This window comes from Acanthaster planci, linkage group LG01 (genome assembly GCF_054643075.1).
Source record: "Acanthaster planci isolate LZ-2023a linkage group LG01, COTS_SCS, whole genome shotgun sequence".
Lineage (NCBI taxonomy): Eukaryota > Metazoa > Echinodermata > Asteroidea > Valvatida > Acanthasteridae > Acanthaster > Acanthaster planci.
The window spans coordinates 32,552,263-32,571,593 of record NC_141777.1 but is presented as its reverse complement, the minus strand read 5'-3'; the positions used below and the strand labels follow the sequence as shown (position 1 = coordinate 32,571,593).

The 19,331-nt window shown below is 41.5% G+C and overlaps 1 protein-coding gene and 1 pseudogene across 5 annotated transcripts; both read right to left on the bottom strand.

The window, feature by feature from the left end:
* Positions 1-1,019: 1,019 nt before the first annotated feature.
* Positions 1,020-11,117, bottom strand: LOC110979342 (uncharacterized). Its single transcript, XM_022235052.2, has 3 exons — positions 10,002-11,117; positions 5,814-8,398; positions 1,020-5,214 (listed from the first exon to the last, which is right to left on the bottom strand). Exons 1-3 carry the CDS (start codon positions 10,093-10,095, stop codon positions 4,903-4,905), a joined length of 2,991 nt encoding a protein of 996 aa, XP_022090744.2. The 5' UTR covers positions 10,096-11,117; the 3' UTR covers positions 1,020-4,902.
* Positions 11,118-11,257: 140 nt separating this feature from the next.
* LOC110979344 (dynein light chain 2, cytoplasmic pseudogene) lies at positions 11,258-18,103 on the bottom strand (annotated as a pseudogene). 4 transcript variants are annotated; one of them, XR_015427209.1, is made up of 2 exons: positions 17,923-18,103; positions 11,258-12,618 (listed from the first exon to the last, which is right to left on the bottom strand). The product of XR_015427209.1 is annotated as a dynein light chain 2, cytoplasmic pseudogene, transcript variant X4 (transcript). The 4 variants fall into 4 exon arrangements; XR_015427206.1 differs by having other exon boundaries at positions 11,258-12,630; positions 17,931-18,102; XR_015427205.1 differs by having other exon boundaries at positions 11,258-12,630; positions 17,923-18,097.
* Between the last annotated feature and the right edge of the window lie 1,228 nt (positions 18,104-19,331).

Sequence of the window (19,331 nt, the reverse complement as noted above, 5' to 3'; positions counted from 1 at the left end):
CTTCACAAATATTTTAAAAATACAACTCTCACAGGTGTTCAGGCTGCACAGAAAAATGCTGTTCCACATGTCCTCTTTCATTTTCCTTTCAATTTTCGGGGGGTTGACAATGAATTTTTGAGAAATTTTCCCCAGAAGCAGACCACCCCTAAAATGCAGAAAATGTCCCTGTCCAGAAAAGTAGCCATTTTGAAAAACCATCCCTCGGCAAAATGGCTCGAATAGTGCCACTTTCAAACCCGATTGCATCCAAATTGCTCAGAATTGGAAGCCTTGAGTCCGGCCCAGAGGTTCTGTCTCATATTTCTTCAATTTCTCAGTTCCATGGCTCTCAGGACCCTCTAATATAGAATATTTTGAGTTTATAACTTTTATTAATGAGCTCGGCGGACACATTTCTGGCCTAAATACGAGGGTGCACCCTTACGCAGGACCACTTCGTTTGTCTGGTTCACAGACGTACGTGGGACCGGACGACCTGAAATTACACCGAGTAATTTGGCAGCATCCATGGCTAGTTCCCATAGAATCATGCATGATATCAAGCCGCAGCCAACTGATTCAAACATAGCCTTCGTGTAAAGATACACACGAATGACGCCATCTGATTAGAGTACCCGACTGAAATGTATGGAGGCCTAGGGGAATTTTTTTACCGTACATATTACTCAGTTCTTTTCAAACAGTTCCTACTTCCTGTTTAGCACACTGCATTGCAGCAACCTTCTAGCAGCCTATTCTCAAGAAGCTTATAGCTTTGAATTCCTTTCTGCCAATGACAAGTTACTGCGGAAAGTTGTTGGGATTTTAAGTTTGAATGACAGGTTTTGGGACACGCAGTATGTTGCTTATTGTTTAAACCCCGAGTCACTGGTTCGAACCGACCGCGGTGTCACCTTCACTTGAACAATGCAAATAACCTATTCAGGTCAGCTAAGAACCGTTAAATATTGAGCCAATAATTCATGCTTTCTAGTGGTGATTACATGGGACACGAACACCGTCTGCAAGAGTTTGTTCCTACTAATCATCACCGTAACCCTTGGGCACTAATCGAATGCGGCCCACTGAAATTATTGAAAATTTTCGACAAAAACATCAAAGACCAAAGCAGTGCTAGTCTTCCATATATAAGTCAGTGTTTTGTTCACATATATTTGTTTAAATTAGCACGGTAAAAAGCTGCCACTCTACACTGGTAGCTCAAACGACGTCCATATCACGAATACTGATCTCTCCGAGTAACACACATGCGTACGGGTCTTGATATTATAATTACTAACCCTCCTAGGAAAAAAAATTGCGCCACTCCCGGGCGACAGTTCCTGGATTTTCTGCTACTGTGCATGCGTTTTTAACTGTCGCCCCGGTAAGTGGGCAACAATTAAAACGCATGCGTATTATTAGCAAAATAGCGGCTGGCACTTGACCGTTAATGCACCAATGAGAGCCCTGTGATCCGTGTTTAATATGTATGAGGTAGTGTAATACGCCATACACTGATACAGGAGAGAATCGACGCAGTTCGGTAATCTACTCAACAGTTAAGTGATTCAACTGGTATCCAAAGTTGGGTTAATGCTGCGTATGAAAATTCATACCTGCTATCGACCGATAGCAGGTTGTGTTAAACGGCTATTGGACGCTAATTTATTTCGAGTTTCAAAATCTGAGTGCTGTTTTCAGGACCACCACAGCACAGAATGAAAATGCTATTTGAACACACTCAGATGGCAAGAGCCCCAACGCAAGTAGTCTTACATTATTGAGACCTAAGTTGGTCCACCTATGTTCACCCAGCACGGCCGGTGTATCAATTTAGTTAATACATGAGATTGTATAGGGCGGTGCATGACAGGGGTAGCCATAATCTGGTCTTGCCTCCTGCGATACGGCTTCAAAGTTTGATCAAAAGAGGCAGCGGTGGAGAGCCGTAGCCAGTGTTCGATACTTGCCGTAGTCTCACATGGAGAGCCGCACCGCGTGTTGCCAACACAGAGTACAATATAAACCTTTGTAAATATTTCTTGTTGGGGTTTTCCTGAAGAAGTACCCCACATATATATGCTATGGACGTTTGTAATGACACACATGATAAAGCCAAAAGTGCATTTTTTTCAAAGAGATATTGAGTCATCTCATGCAACATGCGAGTATCGTACCTTGACATATTATAAACTGATTTTTATCGAAACCATTAAACCCTACTAAATTCTACACTATTCGAATATCAACTAGACTTTCGGTTAAGTAATGTACTGCTGTGACAGAAAAAAATCACAGCGAACCTGATTTTTAAGTTTGTGAATCTTACTTTAAAAAAATTGCAAGCTAATGACTATCAGGATGGCCTTTAGTTCAACGCTGGCTTCAAATTTATGTGTTTCACATTCTTGTGAAAACCCCGATTGCAAGAATATTATGATTTGTTTTGCACGAAGAGAGGAAATAAACGAATTTTCACTGCTCGAAAGAGGTTACTCCTTATTTGATCACATAAGATCATTGACTCACAAAATAATCCATCAACTGTTTAGTTTCCATCACAAAAGCTCGCTGGCATTCAATGTACGACCCTGAACAATAAGCAAAATTAAGTTGAGGAAGGAAACATACGTGGGTCGGACCACATCGCCGGATAATCTCCTGCTGCATTTTGCGGGATTTAGAGTTTCCCGGGTAAGACATCGCAAACGCAATTCACACCTTGTGGCCACCAAAAAGGCTTTTGTAGAAGTCCGACCCCCCCCCAAAAAAAGAAATCGTGACTGAACACCCTCACATAGAAAGTGATGTGCCCCACGCAAGCAGACCAGAAAGCCTAAAAAGCCCTCACAGGCAATAATCATAAATACAATGTATCCTCACTTAAAAAAAATCAGAAAAAATGCACTGCTCACACAGCAAATTAAAGTTTAGTTCCCGAATAAGTCATTTTGGGTAATCCAATCTCGAGGAAATGTCCCCATTAGGGGTGTTCACCGTAAGTGCACGTACTCCAATCATTGGCAATTATAATATTTTTGCGGGCACTTCATCAAAATCACCAAAATGGAGAATGGAGTTCGGAGTTTCCGTATGCCGGACCTCTTCCCTTATCCTTCAAGCCAAATTATGGTCATTAAAAACTATTGATGGTTTTAATTTATTCTGAGGTTAGAAGGTAAAAACACAGATTTACCACTACCAGACGGTAATGTTCCCTCCTGACGCAATTTCCCATGTCTTCTAGCAGTCTGTCGTTTGCCAAAAGACCAAAATGTAACAGTTCTCTGCTTCGACTTTCACAGCACTCACTTTCTGATGCTATAACATATATCGTGCAGCCAATGCCCATAACCAATAACTGTATCCCATTCTTTGACTATTCGAGAGTCCCTGACCTACGAGACGATGACCCGTGGACTGATAGGATATCGTATCTTGTTACTTCCATTGTATCTTGTCAATTCCATCTGTTTTAAACAGAGATCTCAACTTCCCGTGAAAAAGTCATCGGCGTGTCTGACCACAGAAACGCGTATAAATCCACCCGTCAAACAATGGATGAAAGATGCCGAAGCCACATTTTGCAACTGGCGCTAAAACAAGAAGATCTCGATCTTGCTCGATCATGCTTCCCAGAACAGGAAGGGGACACAATGAATTATGGTTTGCGAAAGAGACAGATAGTAAATGCCGCATAGTCCACCTGCCCAGTCATGACAAACATATAAATGCATTTTATATTTTTGAAAATATAAATTTGATTCTCCTCAGAGCCAGCAGCAATAGCTTTTTGTCCAAGCTGAGGTTTCCGTAAAAACGACACCAAGATCTGTTAAAGCTCCAAAAAGTATAAACATCTTTACAACAATAACGGTATAACCTCAGAAATAGATCCCAATGAAGTGCAAGAAAAATCGAAAGATTTGTAATTTTTGGCAAATCTATACGATTGTAAACATCATACATAATAAAGACAAATGCTTTAAATCAAAGAAGTGCCAGAGTATAATGCCAAACAAATAAATTTCATATTATTTTACATAAAAATGCAAAGCCTTGCAGAATTTTGAAGAATTCAAAACGTACTTTAAAACTGCTCGAGATTCATTTCTTTCTCTCTTTAAACATACTGTAAAGTGTATTATTATTAATTACTTTACTGCTTGATGAAAGTCTGTTTTATTATTTCTATTCTTCCTGCTCCAACTAAACACTGAATATGAAACCAAGCTGCACTGCAAGCTGTACCCTTTTGGAAGATTGTCTTCCACGGTGAATTATCCCTTTTAAACGCAGGCCTTGTTCTGAGCTGTTAAAAATATAAGCAGTTCTACTACAGCAAATAGTGGTTGCCATGATAATCCAAAGTAAGGGCGCCTGCTTTCAATTTTCTGTCAATGAAATAGTCTTTTCATGTTCAGATAACGTTTTGGATGTTCAGATGTTATATTTCCACGATCTCTTTTGATATTGTGCAAAGCTCAATGGTGAGTAAGTCGTTCGCTACTGATTCAGCGCTTTGCCTCCCCCAAAATGCTTCCCGTCAACGCCAGTGGCGTATCCAGTGGGGGAGTAATTCAATTTACCCCCTGATGGATTTTAGCTCCAGTCTTTCCCTTTTGTAGTACTATTGGTATATTTATTTATCAAACTATTAGCACCAAAACTCTTAGAAAACAAACACCACAAAATAAAACTTACAATGCCGGGAACGTGAGTAAGGCGTCGGATATTCTTCCCAACATCATGTTGATAAGCCCGAAGCCGCATTCGTTTTTCAATTTGCCTCCCCAACACCAAATACTGGATGCGCCGCTGGTCAACGCCCCTTGTTAAAAGAGTTGAGTTATGTTGATGATGAGTGCTTTCAACACAGCGAATCACAGTTCCCTGTCTAACACGATGACTGCATTTTCATGCACGTTCTTCACTTTCGGATGGCTTACTTTGATATAGCAAATCCATTTCAGTGTCAGCTACCCGAGAACCCTGCAGGGCGCTTTTTCGAGTGTCACTGGCTTCCTCCAATGTATCAGTTTGTGCCTGCAACAGACGAGCGATCCGGACCCGCCACATGGCGCGGACTCTTTCCGTGAAGGCGAATGAGAAGAAAAGGAGGGGTCCTTGGATGGCGATCAAGACAGTGAAGAAGTAGGAGAAACCTTCCACGTCGACGTATCCCAAGATGAAGATGAGAATCCACGACATCCCGGTCGCTACGAAGATCTAAGTGAAGACAGGGTTATTGAGAGACAGTGATCACATATCATCGGCTGGTATCCTTCTTTAATTAAGCTAGAAGAGCAAAGTTTTCTGGAAAAACAGTTCAAGGCATAAGCTCTCGTTAACAGCAAGCATCTTTGTTTGAAGGTGTTGATTTAATTTTGACAAAGTACATCACTATCATGGGTGTGTGCCATATAACTAAAAAAAGAGGTACATTCTACGTTTACGGCCTAGGTTTTCCCTATGGATTTTCCTGAAGGCCCAACCAGAGTTCCATCAGTTTGCAGGGAAGCACCCGAAGGAACTTATTTTCTGGAAAAAGGGTAAAAATATACTCGTAACTCCACACAATGGAGTATTTTCTCACTTGTGCTAAAATTGTCACCAGTGACTTTATATATCGGCCAGACGAGAAAAGAAAGTTTAAAAAGTGCAATAGAAATATTAACAGAGAGCGCATTAATCAGATTCAATATTTGTTTTGTCACTGGAGTGTTGGCCATTTATTTTTTCATTATGTACTGCTGGTTCAACGGCTGCAAGCAACAGCTTATATAGGCCTACTCTCATTAATTGTTAATCATTAACTTAGCAATAACCTTGGTGCAAAGGGTAACTTCCGACTGGAGGTGTTCGAGCGTTCTCTGTTCCTGCATGACCACGCTGGTTGACTGCTTAGTGCGCCGGATACCAACCACTGTCAATACAAAGAGGGCCGCATTCAACACCAACAAGAGAGACATAGGTGCGGCCACCAACAACACAGCACCGACACCAAAAGGCAAGCAGTGTTGGTAGATCACCAGCCCATGGCCACCTTCTAGGATCAGTTTATGTACCACCAGCCAAACCCCTGCTATCACACCAGGTGTGCCCCATCCATAAAGTGAATACCACCGAAAAGCTCGACGAAACCGTGCACTGCGCATCCGGAGCTTGAAACCAAATGTACGGGCAAAGTGCAGCGAAACCACGTTTATCCAAAAGAAAGTGGCGAGCAGGAAGTAATGTATCAAGACAGCAAAAGCAAGACATACATCTTTATCACTGGCTACAGTGAACTGACTCAGTGGTGAACCCGGACCAACCAGAAAGACAGTCTGAGTCAGAAACAGGGCCAAAATGGAACAGAAGAGGTTCTTCCCTGGTAGGGTCCAGAGCTCCGGGAGAAAACAGAAGCTGAGTAGACAGAGAAGCAGGAACAGCTGAGAGACAGAGATGCAAATCATGGAAAGCACTGCGTCTCCTAGAATGGATGGTTGAGTGCAGTTGGAACAATCCCTAGGACGGCACAGCACGACATCTTTGTTACTTAACTGAATTACCTCATCGCTTGAAATATTTCGGCCTGAGCCTATGCTTATTGTCGTATTGTCCAACCAACTATACTCACTGGAATTGAATATCACCAAAGGGCAGCTGAGTTTACTTTGACACAAAAACATAAATTCCTGCGAGTGTCCTACAAACTTGCTCGGGCGGAAAACTACCTTTTGATAAAGTCGGTGGCCTGGGCATAATAATGTTTCATTGCCTACCGTGACATCAACAAATGCAGACCCATTTACTTCAAACCTCCTGTAGTCCACTCCGCGAGAGTAAGCGACTGGCATCCCTCCAAAACGACCGCATTTTTCAACTAGGAATCTGTGTGAGGCGTAATTCTTTAAAGAAAGTTTGTCAAAGCGAAACCCCGTTCTACGAAAGGTCTTTCCAATTCCTGCAGGATCTGTTCTCATTTGGGTCAAAAATCCCAAGAGTGTTTCTTCAAAGCTAAGGGTAGAAAAAGTTACGAAGGATAGTCGACAAGTTGTGAACGCTACAGGTATCGCATCCACCGTCGACAATGGTGCATTACAGTCAAACTGATCAAACTCTTCTAAAGATATATTCAACAGACGCCTGCTCAAGCTCATCATGTACACTTTTGCCGAACCAACAGATTTAACGCGAAAGTCCATCTGAACCGATATCAACTGAGGCTCATCCAAGTCAGATTGCAAACAGGGATTTCTCATCGAATCAACAACAACACATGAACCACGTGGTCCTGGAGATTGCCCAGAGGGACACAGGAATGGTCTGCAAGCTCCCAAGGCAGAATCGAAGAACTCGTACTCGTCATCGCACACTTTAACCGCAGGGTCACCTTCCAGAGAGTAACGCATGCCTCCATGTGAGGTAAAGTGGAAGACAGCGCTTATGGGAAGAAAAATCGGCCGGTCTGAAGATTGGATTTCTGGGGGTGTAAGACAAGGAAGCCCAGAACATTCGCAGCCGCTTTCGCAGTGTGGATTTTTGGCGCAAGGTGTTTTCAGTTGGTACGCCCGACAAGCATCTTCGAATTCACCTTTGGACTGGACACTGCTACCGCAAGCACGAGAAACCAGGTTGGCAGGGATGATACGTGGCTGAGCGGTTCTCCATCTAAACAATGATGGTACAATGACCGACTCAAACCAACATCTACTTACAGAACTGTCTGTCAGACCAACGTGTCTCACCTGTGAAGGACAAGTGAGTTTGATTTGCCAGAATTGTACATCTTTGTCCTCTATGCCGTTACACCGAGCGCAGTAGAGATTACGATAATGCAAGCCATCATGAGCGGTAACCGGAACAACCTTTTCGACATCCATTAGGCTTTCAAAGCCATCGAAGGTTGTGCTCATACACAGGTCAATTGTGTCAACCGTGTTTGCATTTTGGACACAGTCTTGGACTAATAACACGTGATCAGAAAAAGATTGAACCAGTGCACGCACCAACGTTCGATTTGGTTTTCGCGCCAGAATGACAGGAACCCACAGTGCCTCCATCTTGCACGCAAACTCGTCGACGAGACTCTGTGCACGTTCAGGATACCAAATTAGACAGAGGTCACGGTCATTGGCACTGCTGTTGGATGGTGCTATCCCTGGTGTTGCTAAAGTCTCCATACTTTTGGAACAATTCTGAAAAGCTTCCAACAGCTCGTGGTCTCGATCTTTGATCAGTCTCTCCTCCAGGTTAGTACAGTACAATTCATAGTCCAGGCAACAGTCCTGGTATGTCAAGCAGAACTTGTCACAGTAACAAGTAACATAAACTTGGCGAAATGGTGTATCCTCGTTACATCTTCCGCAGCATGAGGCTTCCGGTGTGATCCTAACGTCGATACCAAACAGCATGACATTAATGGCACCTGTACCAAAAAATTGAAAATAAAAAATATTCAAATAAAGAGAGGAAAACTGGCTACGTTGTATTATTCTGATAACGTTTCTGTTAACTTAACCGAAACGGAATCGTTTAGAATGTTGGGGATTATGGTGGCCTACCCAGGAACTGACTGGAGCGGGGTCGGTCTCCGTAGGAAGGAAGAAGGCTGGAAACTCGTCTGCTAATTCTTTCCATCTATGTTACTTTATTTCCAATCACATCCGACATCAGAAAATATTGAATCAAGGATGTAGCGACTTAACTGAGGATATTGAGTACAATGAAATAGAAGACCCCTGGAAGTACCTGGGTAGGGCACATAATTATGTTCACGTATGCATGGAAAGTTGTACGATCACCCTCGCCGTGGACATGAAAGCGCCGATTAAATGAGAGCTTTTTCCTTTCCTTGAGTGAGACAAGTCACCATCAAGTTTCCGTCAAGCCAGAATATCAGTCTCAGAATATGAACCTCTGGCCCGGACTCAGGGCTTCCAATTCTGAGCAATTTGGATGCAATCGGGTCTGAAAGTGGAACTATTTTAGCCGTTTTGCAGAGGGATGCATTTTCAAAATGGCTATTTTCCGGGCAGTGAATTTTCCCTCATTTTACGGGTAGTCTGCTTTGGGTGAGAATTTCTCAAAAATTCATTGGTCAACCCACTAAAAATTGAAAGGAAAATGAAATAGGACAAGTCGAGCATCGTTTTTCTGTGCATCCTGAACACCTGTGAGAGTTGTGTTTTTTTATATATATATTTGTGAAGTATGGGGATTTATCACTGCTGTCTGTGGGAATTTATATGCTGCGTGCAACCCGAGGGAAAATTCTCTTGAGCACGCAGCAAACAGCGAAACTTATGAAAATTTCTTGATGAAAGCAGTGATAAAACTTTTAATGTTCTTCACACATACAATCTCGGTTAGTTTTTGAAACACCAGAATTTTCCTCATCAATGAATGTGTGCATATTGTCTTTAATGAAAGGCACAAAGAGTATCGATTCTTTTTTAATGGCTGTCATGTCAATGAAAGGGTGAAGTCGCGATTGCTCCACGTGTGAATCGTTCGAACCTCACTACATGTAAGCACGTTGATGCTTCGATGAAAAAAGAATGGTCACAAAACGGCACGATGGGCGTGGACAGTGACGTCCTCATTTAAAAAACACGGATGCCACGCTCTTAAGGGATAAGTTTAAAATAGTTTTACGAATCAAACATTTCTTTCCCATGAATATATAAGCAGCATGTAAGGCAGCATGCTTTCATGAAAATAGCGCACAAGTCATCAGTCCTATATAGGGCACATAATGCTAGCGCATTATCGGCCCGGTCAACCGGTAGATTTTGCTTTGAACGGAAACTGTTTAAAGATAATTTGGTAGGAGAATTTTGAATTTGAATTTTTTTCCCTCCAGGGGTATCTGGGAGGGCGTCCTTCACACCGTTGTCCATAATTTGTAACCGCATTTGACAAAAGTAGTTATTTTGTGTCTGTACAGCGCTCAGTGGTTACGAATAAGATTCAGTGTTTTAAAATCAACAAAAATTTTCTCCCCGATTCTGATCTAATGAAGAACTGACCTGATGGTGAAGCAACATGTCTGGCACTTCCCCAATCTCTCCAAGTCACCAGGCAGAAGAGAAGTAGTTTAACCGAACAGTGAGCGAGCTCCATGTTTTCTATTTTATCCTGCTACCTCGAGAGTGCCTCTTGATATATGCATTGCCTCCGAGAGAAAGAACCTGGCAGAGCATGAAGCCATCGATCCCGAGCAAGCCTGCTTAATGGCTTCGTCGTAATTTATTAGGAACCGTCTTAATGCAAAACAATCCCTGGTGGATTCTCTTCTAATAGAAAACCTTCCGTCGTGCTTTTGCACGTCATTAAATCATAATCTAACTCTTGACAAGCTATCTGTCATCAATCCCCTGACACATCTGTCTGTTTGCCACTCACTCTATCCCTCCTTATATTGTGCTCCATATAGTATTACCAGAAATCAGCACCGTATCAACCGAGTACCACTCTCACCATCGTTTTGAGGGCAATATTATATTGCATATTAAAGCCGTGAGAAAACCGACATGTAAATGCAAAACACGTGTCAACTTGCCGAGGATAAGTGGGTCGAATGTTTCATGGCACATAGCGTAATTAGCACAAGATTTTAACATGGGGTGGCCCCTTCTCAGTAAATTTCAGTGTAGGTTGAGGTATGAGGCATGGGATATACATGTCTGGAATATCCTGCGAGGGGGATTTTCCCCAGGGACATGTTTGCAATTGTTAATTGTCATTTTTCTCAACGAGTTGAATGGGCGAGAACTTATAGAAATGATTCTGGCAGCTTCCTTTGTAGGATGGGAGGATTTTTCTACGAATGAGAAAAATTGGGAAAGAAAAAAAGCCCATTTTAACTTTGTACTTCCTATAACACGGTGATCTAATTATCCCTCCGAGTCTTTCGTTTCTTCTTTATTTTGGCTAAACAAAACATTTGATTACTTTCTTTTAAAGGAAATTCCCTTCTGGCCTGCCCTGTCATCCGCCAAACAATATGTTTGTATTTACAAACTGGAAGATCCCCTTGCAACACAGGGCTGGGTAGCTCAGATGGTAGATAGCGGTTATGTTCCTAAGGTTGCAGGTTCATATCCAGCTTCGTGCAGTCAGTTTCATTGTTCTATTAATTTATGTCCTCATAAATTATCTCATTTCGTTTTGTTCACTTTTCATACCTACGTATAAATTAAAGTTTACACTAAGTAACAGTTTATTCCATACCTTCCATGTGTTTTTAATGCTGGTGCTCAGACACAGTGCTTTCCACTCACTGTTACATATCCGTCAGGGGGATTTATTTTCAGACACGTCGCCAAATTCTCGTCGAAGAAATACAATAAATGTCTCACAATTCGCCAAATGTCGAACTGACACTACAGATATTAAATTATTAGAATAATATAAAGTTGCGTGAACTGCATAAGTAGGCCTACTCAGGCCTCTCCTTCCCCGCCTTATTTGCTAGCCTGTAATTTTGTCAATGCAGGTGTCAAAAGTTTTGGCGGAAAGGGGGTTGCAGCGACGTCTGTCGGTTGTTCGACCATTTGTTTCTCTCTGCCCTAGCAAATTTCTGTGTGAAAATGACTTCGATGAGGTATGCATGCGCCTCAATCATCATGTGCAGGCAGTTTGTTCAAGTATTCAGAAACCAAATCTTTTCTTCCTCTTCCACTTGCTGAACTTTCGTAATCCTCTATTTACATAACAAATTTTGGTATATCAAGCCTCCTTTCACAAATCTAAGTCATGACTATATGCCATTTCTTCGGTTTGACCTTGGAAGACCATTAACCCTGGACCCAGGTAAGGTATTCCACATTATAAGTGCTGTTAATTAATAAATTATGTGGATGATTCAAAACTGTTTTCTATGCAGTGCTCGAAGATGAGCAGGTTTTCATTCTAATATACCAATGCTTGGCTTGTATATCGTCGTATATCAAAGGCAAAAGCACAGCCCAAATTAATAAGCCAACTTGAAGACTTTGACCGAAACAGCTATTTGGCTTGAGCCTTTTGATTCAAGAACACTAGGATGGGAGCTCCCAGAGATGTTCAAGGAGTGACTATAGACACCGAATAAGCAAGAACGAACTGCTAACGTTGTAATTTTCGTTCAGAATTCCCAACAAAATTTCCACCAATTTAAAAAATAATTCATAAAAATAATAACATGCGAATTGGCGCACATTTCAGATTTCAGAGGCAACGTTTTTGCTGCACGTTGACATCTAACTAAATTCTTCAGAAAGGTGCACTGCCGGCGATGAGGCTGTGATGTCGTTTTAGTGTTCTACGTCTGCTCCACGGTTTCTATTGCCAGAGTCTTTGCTCGGTGCTAAAATCAACCAGATTTGAAGAGAAGAAATGCCATCTGGCCTAGATAGAAATAGATAAACTGTTTGGTCTCGTGGGTGACGTAACTGCCGAAATGCCTGCCCACGATGCAGTGCCAGGTCGGGTTGTAGATTTTGTCGAACTCCCTCTTGACGTAGGCCGCGATGTCCTTCTCCACGTTGAACTTCTCCAAGGCCTGCCTTGCAAAGTGGACTGCCTCTTCTTGTTGATCCTGTTCCATGTCGGTGCTCTTGACCACCAACTTCTTGTCTGATTGGCTCATCGTGAATTGTCTAACTGTAGGAAGAACTGAACAAAATCAAGCCAGAGAAATGTAACAAGGATATTGTGCTCCCAAAATAAAGCAAAACGCTGATATTAACGTAATTAACAGATTTTAAAAAGCGACCGAACGAAATCTAGATCTTATCAAGATAGTTCTTTTGAGTGACAAGAAATAGCCTGCCATATTGTCAGTTCATAGAGCTATAGAAAAAAATTACAATTGAAACCCTACTGTTTTTAAACACTACATAAATCATGCCCGCCCGACAAGTTCATGCTTTTGTACTCTGTAAAAAAGTTGTTTTCAATCCTTTTTCTCTCTTGGAAGGAAGATAACTTTCATTAAATATATCCCCAGACTGTGTTGCCCGCTTATGGGCTATTACCTACAGTCCTGGCCAGAGTTGTATGGGACACACCCTTCCAAAACCATGACCCATGAGATACAACAGTGACCGGAAATGGGGGAGGGAGGTCTGGTGAATGTTTTAAGATTTGGGTTGGAAAGTTGCAAACCACACGCCTCAATATTTCGCTATGGTTCATCCCTTAACCATATCGAAGGCCATCTCATCCTTTTTATAAGCCAAATCTATCTTCCAAGGGCGCTCTTTATCTGCGGTACTATTGCTATTATTATTTTCATTATTTTCAAGTTTCCTGACCAAAAAAACAAAACAATTCATTTAAAACCTAATTTTGTATTATTTCAAAAAGTCTATTTTGTCAATGCAGTTAGAGTTTAATCCATGGCTTTGAATAGACACCTGCCAATTCTATGGCTTTCGTTCATGATTGTGTACGAAAACCCCCATATATGATTAGAAATCCGAATTACTAATCTTGGGTTTTGGTAAGTGAAATGATTTTTTCTTTGTTTTCACAAACGTTCGTGGGAGGTTTTACGGTCACTCCAAAGACGGTGTTATTCAGTTGCATCATACCGTTTACATTGTGGAATTTAATGGTCAGTACTTGTGTTTGAGTTTTAAAAACGTTTGAGAAATGGTAGGCACATTTTTGCAATAATCTATTTGAGTTCAAAAAGGGATGTACTTGACTAAGTAATGAATGACTTTAACCTGCCATTTTTGTAACTCGAGTATTAAACTTATGGCCTATGTGAGGCACAAGTTAACCGTATGAAATGACATTAAGATTCAGTCAGAAAAAAACTGAATGAACTATGCGCCATGATACAAAGGGGTAGGCCCATGCAGCTTTTGCGGCAAGTATGGGGGTAAAGCCAAAAGCTTCACTGATTTGACATGTATGGGATTCTCGATGTCATTTTCTGTTGTTGAATTCTAACAGCTAGGGAATGTTTGTTTGTTTGTTTGTTTATTGGGTTTGTTTGTTGGGTTGTTTGTTTGTTTGTTTGTTTTAAATTTGCCTCATCGTTTTCGTGCTTGAGTTTTTTTTTTGTGCAGATCTGTCTTGCCAGTGATGGATCAACCATTCACGAAAAGAGAGCGGCATTTGCAACGCATTAAGAGGGGGTGACCCAAGAAGATTAATTCAACATACAAGTGAGACATATTTTTGGTGAGAATTTCTTTGTGAAAATATCGAATTACTCTACAGTTGAAAGCAAAGCAAACGAAATTTGTAATTAAGACAAATGAAAATGTATTTCGATCAATAAAATAAGGAGGCAAATGCCGCCCAACTGCGCCACCCCTGTTACTGTTGAACCATCAAGATACGCCACAGCATTTATATTGAGATCACTTGGACGAATGGACTCATACACGGTTGGGATCGGTCTTGTTGTTGTCGAAAAATTAGTAAATTAAGATTATAAATGAAAATAAATTATCAGTCCTTTAACTCACTGTATCCAAACCTAGACAATTCCTTGCACCCATGGAAATGAAAACAAAATATGCGAGGAAAATCAAAAAGTTATGCGGTGTTGACCAAGCATTCAAGTGCATGGACTTCTGAAATTCGCATGGAATCCAGTTACCGGTTTCCATATGGGACTTTTCTCGGGTTTCGGGTTCTCGGCCCACTGCATTTCCTCCCTATCCATCCATTTAACCTGTTCGAGCGACCATGCAAGGGAGGGCACGAGACAAGCCCCTAAGCCCTGGCCGCCGAGTCGGCCATACGTCTCGAACCTGTACTAAGGCGCTCACTCAGACTTCGCGGACACTACAAGCAGAAGAGCTTACCCGGTCGGTTAAGGTACTGTTGGTATTTGACGGGTTGAAATTAGAGTCACTTATAGCTACTGTCTGACAGCAAGCGTTGGGAAAATAAAAAGCCACCACTGGGATTCGAACACACCGTCTAAATATCTGATAACCGCGAGCTTAACCATTCGACCATTTTAAAGTAATTGCTTTTTGCCATTGATTTTAAGAAAACAAACCATTAACCTTACTGAAAGAAATATTTCTGTGTAAAGACTGAATGGGTCGTATGAATAAAACCAGCAAATGCTATGAAGTTCAAGCAAACAGCAAACCAGCACTGAGAGGTAAAGCATTAAGAATAGGCAATTACTTGAATTTGTATGAATGAAATGTTCTTTTACTGTTCAGTATCTGCTTCACAGCCGAACGGTTTTGCACAATAAGGCTTCCATTGTCTGCACGTACAGACACACACAGTGCAGCACAGTGCTGTATCTTGAGACCTCAGCATGGCAGAAAAGCACGATGGCAGTAATTTTTATCGCAAAAACCTTGATGAAGAAAATTGCTCTGCCACTCTCAAATCAGTACAACTGCCTGCATCTGGTTTCTTGAGATTCCCTCCTAAAGGCATACAGCTTTTCCTTTCGAATGACATTCTTGAACACTGCCATTTTGAACATTAGTAAATGCTCCTCGTTTTCAAGCTTGCCCTGACCCAGTCTTGAAAAATGTCAAGTAAATACTCCAATTCTGTAGAACTTACTCATTTTTATTCATAGAAAATGAAGCAACTGCTTATTGTCAAGCACAAGCTTAAAGGGTAAAAAGTAAATACTTTTTACTTTTTAGCAATTGCACTAAAGTAAGCGTTTGCTTCATTATTATTCATACAAACATCAGTAAATGCTTCAAAAATGGTAGTAAAAGCAAATGTTACTTTGTATTCCTATGACCCAGTGACTAAATGCTAGACAGTGCACCACCTAGCAAAAACACTCGCTGGTCCACACACAAATAATGGTCGTCAACATTCATGCTCCCTTTCCCTCTTTCTCCTCTGTATTTGTGAACGTATGCGCTTGAATATGGGGAAAGTCCCCGGTCCGCGTCTGGAAACCTGTCTAGTCTGAACTCTTTCATAACATTATGTGTGAAGGACACTCCATTTTTTTTGGGGGGGGGCATTTTCTTCGTTTTTTGTATTAACGTAAAATGACAGCCGAAGGTAGAACCAGAGATCGGTTCATAACGGACTTTGACTCTCCATTTAAAAGACTAACTATATTCTCGTGACGATCTTGGTCTTGATCGTTCTGATGAATCTTCGTGATATGTAATTATTAACACTAAAAGTAATTTACATGCCCTCTTGGTTCTCTGAAAATATTTTAAAGTTGTAAAAACAACAGTTTTGAAACTTTTTCGCCTCAGAAGAGGGGTTGTTCTCTTCACACGCAGTCAATGATATCTCTTTTAAAAGGGTTATATTACACAAAATAATTTCATAGGCATGTATTTAAGACACTAGCTGATAACAGTCTCCTTGTTACACGATGTAACTGCAATGACTTTTTTTAAGGAAAAAAATTCTGCAACTTGGTACTCTTTTTTCGATGTATGAAACTCGTTTACATTCCTAGGTGATTAAATGCATTGCAAAGTGGATTTTTAAAACCACATAAATATAATCCATGCGTAACTGGACAAAGGAGGGTGATATTGCCATGATGTCATCCAGGGAAGATATAGTTCAGTGCATAGGTTGTTCTGTTTGTGAACCCAAATTTCACACACAAAAAAGCATTTCTGGGACAGGTATTGATGAATGCTTATTGCTGTGCATATGGACAACAATGAATCGGTGAAAGATGAGAAAATCTAGTCCAGCAAATCTACAAAATATGCAGGATTTTTATGTACAGACCAATGTTACGTTGAGGCTTTCTTCCTGGGACAGCATCACAGTTGCTCACGAACAGGGAAAAGGCGAAAAAGGCAGTAAAACACCCATCGAAAATTTTGAAATAATCAAACCAAAGTTGAAGGGTTACATTGAAAAACATGATTGTAGCTATCCTTTAGATAAAAATTGCAAATTCAGATTGGCAAAATATAACTTGGATAAACATGTATTATGGGTTGCAATGAATATTCAAATTTTATTCATAAATCACACGATCGCGTAATAATGTCAGTCTGAGTACAAGCCAGTGTTTGGAGCAAAGGTTTTGGTTCTCATGGCCAAGACTTTGACCAGCAAGCCTGAAGACCAAGGCAAAGGCTTAAACCTCGAGGGTCAGCGCTCTGCAGTGTAAAGTTACTACAACATCTATAAAACACGTCACATCATCATGAATCATGACTTAAGTATCACCGAATTTTGGGCAGACACTTTCAATGCCAGCTTATTCGTTAACCCTAACACTCCTCAATCCTTCACCTGTTGGAGGACTGAGGACTGTTAGGGTTAATTTATTACAGTGATATAAAAATCGAGGATAGGTGACGAATACAATGAATTCTGCATGACGTGTTCAAGATAAGATCACGGCGTGGACAGTGAGGTAATTGAACGCAACATCAGTTCCTGTGCGAACTATACTTAGACACGTGATCAGCGGCCCACACCTTGGATCAGATGATGTTCAACAATCCTGGCCAAATTGTTTGGACACGTGTCAATACACATACCTCCCATGGTACCCCGGCCCACTCCCCCGGTCAATGTTGTTATCTTGAACTGGAGCGTAGACCGCGCATTGAGACCTAACATTGAGAGGGGGCCAGGGCCCAACGAGTTTTGGCCAGGATAGCTACAAAGTGATTTTACTCACGAGCAGAAGAGCGATAGATGCTGGTGATCTTTGCTTTCCTCAGAAACCACGTTGCCCTTCACTACAAAAAGGGTTGCAAAGCAACGTGCAAGCTTTCTATGTAGGCCTACTGTTTTTTTTCCTAAAATAAGGATATCCTTTATCAGGTCAACGTTAAATCGAGATCTAAAAATATGGGTGTAAGGAAAGCAAGAAACCTGACGGACTAGTCAATTTAAAACCAGCCTTCTTATCCAGTCCGGACTGGATAAGAAGGCTGGTTTTAAATTGAACAAACTTGTTGCAAACTGGACCAAAAAGGTGTAAGATTAAGATAATAATGACGACTTTAGGCTCACCTTTTTACCTTGACTGGTTGAAAATTTTTGACTATAGCCTCCCTGCTTGTCGCTGAAGTCTAATACATTTAAACAGGCGTTTACAATAGTACAAATAGTACATGTATTCAGTGCCTGGCAGGATCAGATGGGTAATACATGTCAAATCGTGCTTTTAAATACCTTCTCGTGGGGGGTTACAATGTTGACCCTTGAAAAATAGAACTTTCCTTCAGGAAACTCTGTGCTCGCCACTGATTGGTCGAGTCTTGCCTGGCTTCGCCCACCGTTGGCCGAAAACGAGGTTGCATACGTTCAGTAACTTGCTCTGTCTTGCCAAGGCCTTCTGCTCCTGTGGGAAAGGCTTTCAGAGCACCATTGTGTCAACACGAGAGGTGATATCCTTGGCTTTCGGGCGCAGCAGGGAAATTCGCACCACAATGGTATTCCTCACCATGACAATGGCCCCGCCATTTATTGGATGTTTTGTCATTTACTGGCGGTTTACTGTACAGTATACAGTTTAACTTAGTATAAAAGACTTTTGTAAGCCTTCATTTCCTGAAAAGTTTTGTCTGAAGTTTACGTCCACGATGACAACTGCAGTTTCTAATCTGCATGCGTATTCGGAAATTTCACATTCACTTTTAAGCACACTGCACATGTATTATGATGCAGATATTGTCTAAACCATTAGACTTTTGGGGGCAAGGGTCAACTTAAATAACATGTGGGCCTACCTGTGCATTCAGCAGCGCGAAAAGACCAAGAGTATATTTAAACGGGGGGGGGGAGTAACCACGCCTGTCAGTTGTCCAGCATTTTGTTCGTTCCCTCGGAAAATGTGAGTTAAGCATGGAAAATGCATAAGGAAGGAATATTTGGCCGACAGGCATATTGATATCAACAAACAAATGCATAGCGCAGGACCCAATACGGTGTGTGCTCCGAATTCAAGACAGTGAAAACTTTCTTTTTTACGGTAATAAACTTTTCAATGAATACGCCTTCGCCCAGTGACGTATCTAGGTCTTGTGGAGAGTGGGAGGTTTCGTTTACGAAAATGAGAATCCTGTCCCTCTGTGTCTGCGCCGCGTTTCTTGAATACTGACGCTATCAGTTTCGATTTTAAATATGGCAACATGTTTCGGTCGGAGAGGGACTTCTCCCACCCCCACCCCCATTGCTGATGTTTTCGCCCCATTTTTCTCCAAGGCAGAAGACTGAATCACGGGTTGGACTACGACTCGTCCATTGACATGTCGCTTGAAGCCAACCTAGTGGAGTGCAACAGAACTGGTATGAAGGGGGCTCGCTCGACGTGTTCTGTTATCATCCCAGCCCCGTTCCTTTCCACTCAATCCAGCTGCAGCATTTGATTCTCCCATCAGTCCTTGTGGACCTACCATTGTACCCGATACCTCTCAAAC